The 12,865-nt window shown below is 39.0% G+C and overlaps 1 protein-coding gene across 2 annotated transcripts in view; it reads right to left on the reverse strand.

The window, feature by feature from the left end:
- LOC129710522 (ATP-binding cassette sub-family A member 13-like) overlaps positions 1 to 12,865 on the reverse strand; it is a 231,706-nt gene that overhangs the window by 183,428 nt on the left and 35,413 nt on the right. For both annotated transcript variants that reach the window (XM_055657542.1, XM_055657554.1), the window contains exons 7-11: positions 12,279 to 12,400; positions 8,683 to 8,816; positions 5,498 to 5,641; positions 2,383 to 2,579; positions 126 to 244 (exon numbers count right to left, since the gene is read on the reverse strand). In XM_055657542.1, the coding sequence (XP_055513517.1) occupies positions 126 to 244; positions 2,383 to 2,579; positions 5,498 to 5,641; positions 8,683 to 8,816; positions 12,279 to 12,400 (716 nt within the window). The remainder of the gene's footprint in view (positions 1 to 125; positions 245 to 2,382; positions 2,580 to 5,497; positions 5,642 to 8,682; positions 8,817 to 12,278; positions 12,401 to 12,865) is intronic.

Below are 12,865 nucleotides of genomic sequence, written 5' to 3' on the forward strand. Positions count from 1 at the left end.
TTCTCTCTAAACTAGGAATGTCATTGTATCCTGGTGTACATGATAATCAATTCATCTAAATCTAATTACAAAGCTAGACCTATTTGTAAAAGCTACCCGTCTCAGAATAACACCAATCATCCTACCTTTCTCAAAGTTGATCTGTTCAATATAATGGTCTCTGAATAATTTGTCTAATATGAGCCTTTTCTTGATCCAAGGCCACTGTGGCATAGACTCCAGATTGTCTTGGTACTTTTGTAACCTGCAAATATAAATACAACAAAGTTATTCTCATGTGGTAGTTACAAAACTGATTTGGATGTACTGTAACAGTTTAGCTGATGCTGCACCTTGCATCAATAAAAAAGCTTTGTGAAAAGATCTTCTACAATGTATTGAAGTTCACATAGTGTCCTCTGTTTCTATTAGGATTCATCCTTCCCATCTCTATCAGTTGTTAGGACCAAATAACAAATATTTCTAAATTACCAAAAATTATAATAAATTATGTTGATAAATTATACTTTATCAACATTTTACAAAGCATCAGAAAGGTGTTTACTGATCAGTGAGCTAATAAATCCACCATTGTTTCTTTCTTGTAACACTTGTGTTAGTTCTCCAAATTTCCCCTAAACTGTAGGATGGATGCTTGCCTCATTTTATATTAAGCGGTTAAAAAAATTGCCAATATCATTAGTGCTGGACAGACACCCTTGCCTTAATGCCAGAAAGCAGCCATTATATATTTTCAAACCCAATGCCTCCTGTACTGCTAAAGGGGAAATAATTAATGGTCTCTTGCAGCAAACCAATGTTAGACGTGGGCTGATGCCAAGTTGAAAGAAATAACAAATAAACTTTGGAGCTAATAAATTCACTGCCAAATTCCTTCAGAGCATTGAATGGTTGTGGATGTATCGCTGGTGGTTTACTCGCCATCTCTGGGAAGAAGGTCAAATGGTACTTTCTTGTTACATACAATATTCTACAGGAATATTTTCTCTTTTTATTCTGTCTTGTTTTGCAATCCTGTATCTATTTTCTTTATATTTGCTAGTTAATTATCTGTGTGATTCTGCAGACTGCTTCCAGCCCTTAAAAATGCTGCTAAGCAACCAGCTGCTTCCAGTTGCCCAGCAATGTCCTGCATAGATAACACTTCTAACGTTGATGACACAGTTTAGGCAGAAGATGGATGTTGGTAATCCACAGGGAAAATATATTAACACCGCAAAAGGCATCAATACCATATTGCACTACAAAAATGGAAAATTATAATCAGGAGATTCAAAGGTCAAAGCTCCAATCCCAGCAATTGACAAGCTTGTTCCCTGACATCTTTGCACCGTACATATTCCCTAATTTCAATAACGATGTGATATGATACGATAAAACTTTATCTCAAGAGGGAAATTGACCTCCCAAAAATTAAAAAAAAAAAAAAATACATGAAACATGAAATTAAAGTGACAAGTGGAAAGGCTTAGGGGACGTGAGGGTAGTCAATCTCAGTCTCAGTCTACCCCATGACAGAAGGGGAGGAGTTGTAAAGTTTGATACCACAGGGAAGGATCTCCTGTGGCATTCTGTCCTGCATCTTGGTGGAACCAGTCTGTTGCTGAAGGTACTCCTCAGGTTGACCAGTGTGTCATGGAAGGGGTGAACTGTATTGTCCAGGATGCTCTGCAGTTTGAGGAGCATCTTTTCCTCCAAGACCATCTCCCATGAATCCAACTCTGCCCCCAGGATGGAGCCAGCCTTCCTAATGAGTTTGTTGATCCTATTGGCGTCCACACCCTTCGCCCTGCTGCCTCAGCACATGACAGTGAAGAAGATGGCACTGGCTACCACCAATGGTAGAACATCTGCAGCATCAGACATTGAAGGAGCGGAGCCTTCTCAAAAAGTACAGCCGGCTCTGTCCCTTCTTGCACAGGGCCTCAACGTTCATTGTCCAGTCCAATTTACTGTCCAGGTACATTCCAAGGTATTTGTACTCCCTGGTAAACTGCATATCCACACCATTGATGGAGACAGAGGACAGATGTGCTCCTCTCCTCCTAAAGTCCACCACCAACTAAATAGTCTTGTCGGTGTTAAGCTGCAGGTGATTCAGCCCACGCCACTCAACAAAGTTGTTGATTACATCTCTGTATTTAGCTTCCCTCCCCTTACTGATGCAGCCCACAATTGCAGAGTCATCTGAAAACATCTGCAGGTGGCAGGAGATCTGTCTTTAGAAAAACAGATACACATTTCAATTTTAATTTGGCTCAGGTAGAATTTTTTATGCCCAGTCTCCTAAATCAATCAATTCTTCCAAAACACAAGGAGAAAAACCGCTTTCTTGTCAACAGATGTAAATACCAAACACAAATAAGAAAATTCATAACTCACTCTTCTGATGATGCATTGTTTTTAAACTGCAAGGTGAGACGAGTGATGTTTCTGATTAGGTAAATAGTCTGTTGCATTGAAGTAGTTGTGTTTAAATCCTGGTTGAATGTCAAAGGTCTTATTAATGCTGCCAACATTTCATCAAACTTGGTCGCCAAGAAATCAACTACTCCATTGTTTTCCAAATGATAAAAGATCTTAAAAGATTAAAAAAAAATACAAGGTGTATCAAAACAGACACGAGTCCTTGCCTTTCCATACACAAATAGATCCTGTCTCAGAAACCCTTTCAGTAACCTTCCCAAAACTGACATTGGGTTCACCAGCCTGTGTCCCATTACCCCTCAATAATACAATTTCATTTTTGTTAAATCAATTTGAAGGTTATATTTAATATTTATCTGCATGTTTTAGGTAAAAAACTAAATAGATTTTGCATTTTACTTGTGTGTTGATCCTTGGTGGAGCTTGCCTTATGAATATTCTTCATTTTCCAACTAAGTTTATCTTTGTAATTTCTCCATTCTACCCAATATTTAAAATTAATGAAGCTAACCAATTCATTCCATAAATAATTATCTTGAACTTTTCAAGGTAAATCCTCTCATTTTCAGAAACCCAATTTAATTTGTGAGACATGGTTTTCAATGCACAAAGCCATGCTGACTATCCCAAATCAGATTTTGGCTTTCCAAATGCAAATAGATCCTGTGTCAGAATCTCCTTCAGTAACTTTCCCAAAATTGATGCGTCTGGAGAAGGGTTTTGGCCCGAAACGTCGCCTATTTCCTTCACTACATAGATGCTGCTGCACCCGCTGAGTTTCTCCAGCAATTTTGTGTACCTTCCCAAAACTGATGTTAGGTTCACCAGCATGTGGTTTCCTGGCCTGTTCTTGCAACCCTTCTTAAATAAAGACACATTAGCCACTTTCCAGTCTTCCAGTATCTCACCTGTAGCTAAGGAAGTAACAAAAATTTAAGGGCCTCAGCAATTTCTTCCCATGCTTCCCACAATGTTCCAGGATACACTTGATCAGTCATTTTCCATTACCTTATATTATCTCCTCATTTTCTCCTAAGTTATCTTATGTCCTCATTTTCCCTACTGATTTTTTTTTTTTTTTTTTTTAAACATACTCTTACAACACTTACACTCCTCAAAATATTCACTTGGTCCGAACTGCCTATACATGACATGTGCCTACTTTTTTTTGATCAGAGCTTCAATATCCCTCTCAATCAAGGATCGCTTGTCCTGCTTCATTTTAGCAGGAATGTGTTTGCACTCAACCCTCTGTATCTCACTTTTAAAGCCCCTTTAGCTACTAACAGCATCTCCCAATCAACTTTTGCAAGCTCCGAGCTAATGCTACCAAAATTAGCCTTGCCCCAACCTAGGATTTTAACTTAAGGACCAATCCTCTCTCTCTTTCCACAACTATTTAAAAATGAATATAATAATGATCAATGTTCCCTAAGTGCTCCCCCAATGACACTTCAACCATGTGCACATTTCCTAAGAGAAAATTGAATGTAGTTCCCTCTCTAGTTGGGCCATCGACATATTGTTTGATGTTTTCCTGGACCCACTTAATTTGCATAGTCCCTTGGGACTACAGCTACGCCAATCAAAATCAGGGATGTTAAAATAATCTATTTTACTAGCCTAATGCTGAAAGTTATCTCGATCTCCCTGCGTATGTTGCCCTCTCTCTATATTATCTATATCTATAATACAATAACCATTTGAACATGTACAATGGAAGACCTAACAAACAGTGGACTCCCTGTCCAGACCACCCACTCCGCTTTCCAGCTCACCCCAGATAACAAAATAGCATACATCATGAGAATGAGTACATTGTTTACACTCCTTCAAATAATTTAAGCAACAATGACATAAATGCAATGTTTTTTTTATATGATGCTCTACCAGCACCTGTAAAATGTATTTAGATTTTCTGATTTGGGGGATGTTTAACATTGCAAAAGGATTACTGAAGTTTAAAAAATAAAAATTGATTTTACAGTACAACAATTTGCCGTGGATAACAACAACAACGAATGATATGCATATTGGCACATGTTGGTCTCACAAAAAAACATTGCAATAAACAATAGACAATAGGCTTCAAGTAGGCTATTTAGCCCTTCGAGCCAGCACCGCCACTCAATGTGGTCATGGCTGATCATCCCCAATCAGTACCCCATTCCGGCCTTCTCCCCATATCCCCTGACTACGCTATCTTTAAGAGCCCTATCTAGCTCTCTCTTGAAAGTATCCAGCGAATCGGCCTCCACCACCCTCTGAGGCAGAGAATTCCACAGACTCACAACTGTGTGAAAAAGTGTTTCCTCATCTCCGTTCTATATGGCTTGCCCCTTATTCTTATTGCATTTAAGGAATTTGATAACCACAGTTAGGAAACCATTTTATATAAATCTGCGTCCATAATGAATGCATCTTTCATAATTTAAAATTATCAAGAACAATCAACATACTTTAATTCTTAATTTACATTTGATAATCAATAGTATTTCATGGTAGCATCAAAATCAGTGTGCAAGACTGGAGGGTTGACAGGATGAGGGGTTGCATTGGTGAGGGGGAAAAGAATTGTAGAAGTTACTGGAAATGCACACATCCCTCTGTAATCTTCTCTAGCTAAAGACAAGCAGACAATTATTTTCTGTAAAACTAGCATCTGCAGTTCCTTATCTCTAATTTGGACCTTGATTGTGTTAAGGTTTCCAAAATACTTCAGTCCATTTTATACTTATTAGGTTACAGAATTTTTCTTTGGTTGGGACATTTGTGTAAAGCCAATACTGAATTAACCAAGATATTTTTGAATAATAGACTATTTTGGCGGATCGAGATGAGGGTTGGTTTCATAAGAGCTTTATTACTAAAGCGGCAAAAACAACGGCACAAAACGGTAGCCAACAATCTAACCACAAAGGTGGCTAGAGACGAATGAATGGGTGTCGCCCAGAAAGCGCGCGAACACCACAACCCTTCCCACAGTCACATGCCCGAAGCAACTGACCACAGGGTTCGATTACCCGTGGGCACCAGTAGGTGGCACTACAGTATTGTGTATTTTTCTTACCTGTTTCATGATTTTCAACCTGTCAATGGAAGCGAACAGAATATTTGAGACGAGCCGTGAAAAATAGCGAGGTATTCCTGAAAATTTGATCACCTTGATGTCCACATATGATTGGAAATTTCTCACATTTTGCAGGACGGGAAACTAAAATTAGAAACAATTAACAGACTTTGAGCAGGAAAGTTGCAATTTTGTTGGTAATTTGTTCTACTCGTAATGGCTTTGGCATAAACTGGTTCTTGGTTAAACATTTTAAGTGCTAGTTCAATAGAATATATTCTTCAGACATGAGGTTATTTTTTGTGTGCTCAGTTTCAATTAAACTTTTCATTTGGAAATTAAACATGGTTCCTGAAAATACCATCATCTTATAAGAGTCTGCAGGAAATTTGTCCCCAAAGTTGCTTTGTTTGTGACTTCAAAATGATTTGGACTGAATGGTGGATTAATATCAACTGAAACAGTAAGCTTATACCTGCAAAACATTCATTATCATTACTAAAAAAAACAAGAGGTCAAGACCTCAATCCCAGAGATGGCCCATGAGGGGAGACAAAGATGTCCAACAATAATTAAAGATAAACACAAAATGCTGGAGTAAGTCAGTGGGACAGGCAGCATCTCTGGAGAGAAGGAATGGGTGATGTTTTGGGGTCAAGACCCTTCTTCAGACACTTGGCTCGAAACATCACCCATTCTTTCACTCCAGAGATGCTGCCTGTTCCGCTGAGTTACTCCTGTGGCGGTCCCGGGGGGGATTAAGCCACTCCTTGGGTCATCCCCCTCAACTCTTGAGGGACAGGGACGATTGTCTGGCCACGGGGTTTCCCCGAGGGCTGCTCGTGGGTGTTCTGTGTGTCTGCCATGATTGATTAAACGACTTCTGAACCTGCCTGGCATCTGGCCTTTTCCTGACCACTACACTCCAGTATTTTGTGTCTATCATTAGGGTAAACCAGCATCTGCAGTTGCTTCCAACAATAACTAAATTGTTAATATGACGCATCGACCAAAAGAGTTGGGTCATCATGTTGCAGTTCTACAGATCGTTGGTTTGAGTATTGTATGCAGTTCTGGACGTCACCCTACTGAGAAGAAATTAACCCGATTTTATCTGGAATTAAGAACAGTAGTTACAGGAGATATCAGGAGATATCAGATGGGCTGGGTTTATTCCCATGGAACATCGGAAGCTGAGAAGTGTACTGATAAAACTATGAGAGGCATAGATAGGATAGAATCAGAATCAACTCTTTAAACACCAGTCTCAAACTCGAGGGGAACGGGTTTAAGATGAGAGGGAAGAAGTTTGAAAAAGTATTGAGGGGTAAGTATTGCACACAGAGAGGTGAATTTCTGGAATGAACTACCAAAGATGGCAGATGCAGATACAATTACAATGTCTGAAAGCCATTGGAAAAGCCTAAAAAAGAGTGATAAAGGTCTAATGTAGGCAAGTGATATTACTACAAAAACACATCAAAATTTGCATTTAACACGGTGAACTGAAAGGGACTCTTTCAGTGGTGTATGGGTTTGGTGATTCAGCCCATCCCACAGAGGGGCAGAGAGAAAAGGGAGAATATTTCAGTGTGATTTGTCATCTCTTAAACTCTGTAAAGGCATTTTATAAGGGATTATGACATTTGTGTTTTTTTGTTCATTTATTAAATTCCGCATTTAGGATTTCTGCAAAGTCAATCATAAATATTGATAGGTAAGAGGAGACCAGTCCGACACATCAAAGTAACACATTTTGGGCACATGAAGACCTTTTGAGAAATCGACGCAGTACTTTAAACGCACTTAACCCCCCCACCCTCACATCAGTCTGAAGAAGGGTCTCGACCCGAAACGTCACCCATTTCCTTCGCTCCATACATGCTGCCTCACCGGCTGAGCTTCTCCTGCATTTTGGTCCACCTATCTAACTGTTTCTTAAAATCTGTTTTCCCTTATTGAATATTCCAATGCCCAGGAAATCTGGCCAACTTAGATTAAATCTAGCAAACAAGCAAAGCATGAGTTACGTAGCTGAACTATAATATTTAAACAGAAAATGCAGCTTCAGGATGTGGGTTATTTGCCCAACCCATCCCCTTCAAAATAGGAGTGGAGCTGCAGGTGGGTTGAAATTGGGTTTGAGATTTTCAGATGTTTGCATTATTCCTGACTAAGTTTAGTTTAGTGTAATTTAGATGATAGACACAGTGTGGAAACAGGCCCTTCAGCCCACTGAGTCTGCACCGACCAGCGATCACTCATACACTAATTCTGTCCTACACGCTAAGGAAAATTTACAGAGGCTAATTAACATACAAACCTGCATGTTTTTAAAATGTGGGTTGAAACCGGAGAAAACCCACACAATCACAGGGAGAACGTACAAACTGTGTACAGTCAACACCCTTGGCCATGATGAAACCCAGGTCTCTGGCGCTGTAAGGTGGCAACTCTACCACTACGTCTTTCAAAATAGGATTGGGATTGAGGTGGGTTGAAATTGGGTTTGATATTTGGTTATTTATGGAGATGCGCCTGAACAAAACAACAGGACTTCATTAACATCTCTGGACTTTGTTTTGTAATATACTAGCCAGAGAGAGAAACTATCTGGCTATCAGGGTTTTGCAACACGTCCCGAATTGGAGATTGGAGAAAGTAGGGCAGACGGGCAATGAAGTCAAACATTAATAAGGATCTAATTGGAGTAAATGGTAGCATTGACAAAGGAATTTGGAACGATAGTGGGAGAAGAACAAAAAAGAAAACAGAGGCTTTGGAAAAAACATTGGAGGGACTGCTGGAAAGGAAAAATCAGATTACAATAAGCTTTGCATGATTAACATATTTATTACTCACATTAATTATTTTCAAATCTTGTGCAGTCTTTGAAGTCCTAAATATCCCCATTCTGATCAAAATATATTGAATAGACATGTTTTTGGAATATTTTAATCACACCTTACATTCGGAGCACACATTCAACAATGATTTCTGCTTGGAAAGGCTTGGAATGAGAATTAATTTTAATATTGATTTTGTTGGGTAAATTGCCAAGATCTTCTGAATACTATCAGCCACTACATGAAAAAAACAGCCCTCACCAATTTCAAACATAGCCCAGAATCAGATGCATATTTCATTAACAAATATAGAATACAATCATATCATTAAGATCTTACCTGGTATATATTAATGGACATATTCATCAGCAGCTCAACATCTTTGGGATCCAGCTTAAATGTATTTATGAATATTGACTTAATTCTTTCACGATTCCACAAAATATCCATCAATTTCAGATCCAGTTTCATGACTATTAATTAAAATAGAGCACATATATTGTTCACCATTGCTTATATCGTCTGCTTTGCTATTTTCAAATTAAAGAATCATATGTTAACTATACCATTGGAATTTTAAAGATTGAGCACTGATTGTGACTGTTATATTTTCAATAGGACTTAAAGAATCAGAAAATGAAATAAGGCAGATGGAAGAATAAGAATGCTGCCTGCTAAACATTCATCACATCAGTCCTGGGCTTTGGTGACAGAGAGGGGTCCAGCTCGTCAGCTGGCCTTCTGGGCTACCTACTCGCCACCTTCGGTTTCACGAGGTTTGGGTTCCATTCCGTTCAAAACGCTGTTGAAGCAAGAATACAACCCAGATTCTGGGTCCTTTTGAACCTTCAAAGTCCTTCAAAGCTTGTTTTGTTTTCATCCTTTATGATTTAAAAGCTGTGCTCATGGAGTTCATTTGTTTACTGGGATTTACGTAGGATGGCAAACATATTATTAATGTTCCCAGCCATAGGAAAACCTCACTTATATCCCCGAAACCAATAAGCACTCCCCCATTAAAATCAAGTAACATTAATATTCCCAACTTTTCTAATTTATTTCCCTCTAACATTCTTGTAAATTACAAAATCTCTGCTACTGAGTCAACATGAGTCCAGTGATGGTGGATAGTCTAAAAATGTCTCAAAACTGTGGTTGGCGATGCATCCAGGCAAGTCTAAGGCTTCCTTAAACATGGAGAGCTTATAGCAGATGGATCTTTTGAGAAACATCAGTTATTGGTCCCCACATTTCAATCCATTATTCAATCCATTAATAATACCATTATTTTATCTTAAAAAAGGTAGATATATTTTCCAATGAGTTCTCTTGAATGGACACTGATCAGAATCAATAATCCTGCCTTTCTCTTTACCCATATTAACTGATCTGCTGACATTGTCAGCGTCTCCATCAATACTTTGTAACATAATAATTATAAAACATTCATACTGAGTAACAGCACAATACTTTGCTAACATATTCATAATGACTTCTTCAGATTATCTGTCAACAATATCTATGATATTTTGTGCTAAATGTGCTCACATGAAATGGTAACTATTAAGGAGGGTAAATGATCAAACAGCAGAGACAAATGCATGGAGGACGGAATAGCCACTCTGCATTTATGGTTGGCATCTCCAGTGGGGAAAGAAGTAGCTGGATAAAAAAGTACTGGGTAAAAAAGTTCCATTTTTGAGATAGGATGATATGAGAAAGATGCGCCATAAAAAAGCATGTTAACGGTAAGCATCATAGAATGGTTTGGGAACCGTTCAATCCAAGGCCACAAGAAATTGCAGAGTGTGTTGATGTAGCCCAGACCATCATGCGAACAAATCTCCCATCCATTGATTCCATCAACACTTCACGTTGCCTCGACAAGTCCGCCAGCATAGTCAAGGATCAGTCTTACCCAGTCACTCCCTCTTCTCCCCTCCCCCAACAGGCAAGAGGGGTACATCAGTGGCAGAGTGGTAGAATTGCTACCTTACAGCAGGTGCTGCAGTATCCTCTCACATTTCAAAGATGCACAGGATTGAAGATTAATTGGCTTATGTAAAATTGTAAATTGTCCCTAGGGTATAGGATAGTGCTAGTGAATGGGGTGATCACTGGTCAGCGAGGACTCAGCAGGCTAAAGTTTCTCTAAAGTCTAAACTGGTACAGAACTTAGAAAATGCAAACCTCCAGATTCAGGGACAGTTTCTTCCCAGCTGTTACAAGGCCTCTGTCAGCTCACCAACTAGATAGCCGTCCTGATCTGACATCTAATGTATGTCATTAGCGACCTTTGAACTATCTTTAATTGGACTTTACTGGCCTTTATCTTGCACTAAACGTTATATCCCTTATCCTGTATCCGCATAGGACAGTTGATTGGAATCACATATAGTCCTTTCGCTGACTGGATAGCACAAATAAACAGCTGCTCAATGTACCTCGGTACACGTGACAATAATAAACTAAACTAAATTAAACAAAAATAAAAAAAGTGGATAAGATCTCCAGTAAGAGTGAACTCTTGTAGAGTGAAGGAATAGCATGAGAACCATGGATACCAGGCTTTGGCCATAAAAATAGTTATTTAATGGTCAACTCTGACTTAGTTATTTACAAGCTATTCCGATTCACTAGAGATCCAGATTCTGAAGAGCCCAAAGTGCCAGAAGAATGCAGCCGATCAGATGCATGGTTAGTCTTCTTATAAAATGACACAAAACCCTGTGACCACCCCCCTTTAGAAAAAGTCTAGAAGCATTGCTTTTCAAAGAGATAGTGCTGGGAAGCTCCATTTACACTCCCCGGTTAGTGACTCAGAACATAGAACACAGCACAGGAATAGGCATTTCAGGCCACAATGTCTGTGCCAAACATAATACTAAGGCCGACCCTTATCTGCCTGCATATAATCCATAACCCTCCATTCACTTTGCCATGTGCCTATCCAAAAGTCTCTTAACTGTCACTATTGTACCTGCCTCAACCACTACCCCAAGCAGCACATTCCAGGCACTGACTTCTGACACTGACTTCTGTATAAAATAATATGTCTCACACATCTCTTTTCAACTGCTCCTCTCACCTTATGCCCTCTATCATTTGATGTGCCCTCATCAACCTATTTGGTTACATCTTCAAAAAATTCAATCAGATTGGTGAAAAACGATATTCCCAGTACAAAACCATGCTGACTCTCCCTAATCAACCCCTGTCTATCCAAGTGTATGTATATCATATCCCACAGAATACTCCCCAGTAACTTGCCTACCACAGATGTTAGGCTCACTCGTCTATAGTTCCCAGACATTTCGTTTCAGCCCTTCTTGAATCGAGGCACAATATTAGCGACCCTCCAATCTTCTCTCTCTAATCACCCTCTTTCCTTTAATGTGCTTATAAAAGCTCTTTGCATTTCCCTTAATATTATCTGCCAGAGTTACCTCCATCATCATTTTTTCCCTCCTGATTTTCTTCTTAAGTAAGCTCCTCAGTTCCTAATATATTATGTTCATTGTCAAATCAAAATCAAACCTGAGATTCAAGCCTGAAGTGGGCTGGTAAATCTCAGTCAGAATAATAGTATGACTTCTAGTGCTCATATAACCCAGAGATAGTTTGAAACAATTGGTCTGGATCCCTATTTCTGATGTTTAGTCCATGGCTCTGGCAGGAATGTGCATCAGAAAGTGATGGCAAATATGTGAAGGTCAAACTCTACTTAGTTGTCCCCAGGACTTTGTCAATTGGCTCTCATGCCAAGAAACAGATGCCAGAATTCAATAAATTCCAACAAATGGAAATGAAAAAAAGTAACAAATAAAAATGAGTCTTGAAAATAAAAGCAAAAATGAAAAATTGTATTTCTATTTAGATTACATTTATAAATTACTGCTTATAAATTGAGTATGAAATCAAAAACTAGAACTAACCTTGAGGGTAAACATAGCGCACAACGTCCATTGCACTGATAGTCAGGTTGAACGTGGCATCTACATCCAAATATATATTCTCATCAGAGGGACTGATCAGGTCTTTCACCGATTCCAATAATCTGAAAAATATTGTACATATACAGTAGATTTAAATTTGCTTTCATACATATAAAAGATTGCTTCCGATTGAACTGTGTACTTTCTGTTCAAAAGGGTAGTTAGTTCCGAGATCACTAGGGACATTTCTACAGAGTTGACCCAGAGTGAGAAAACTAAACTGTTTTTGAAACCTTACCAGGCCAAGCTGGCGACATCTCATAGTTGCCACGATTCCTACATTTGACAATTTGTGTCCACAGAGCTCCCAATGTCCTGCAGATCTTGCTGCCATAACTGTCCCACAACACGGAGAGGTCTAAACATTTAACCTCAGGCAAAACATCAACCTGCCCTCAAGTTGTACTCTTGGCCCTTTCCCATCTTTGATATCAATAGGACATACACACCGTCTCTAAATATTAATGGTGATTAGTCACATTTAGAAATAGTTGAGTAAGTAAATCTTTGAGTTACTTAAGCAAGTT

Source organism: Leucoraja erinacea, chromosome 2 (assembly GCF_028641065.1).
Source record: "Leucoraja erinacea ecotype New England chromosome 2, Leri_hhj_1, whole genome shotgun sequence".
Lineage (NCBI taxonomy): Eukaryota > Metazoa > Chordata > Chondrichthyes > Rajiformes > Rajidae > Leucoraja > Leucoraja erinaceus.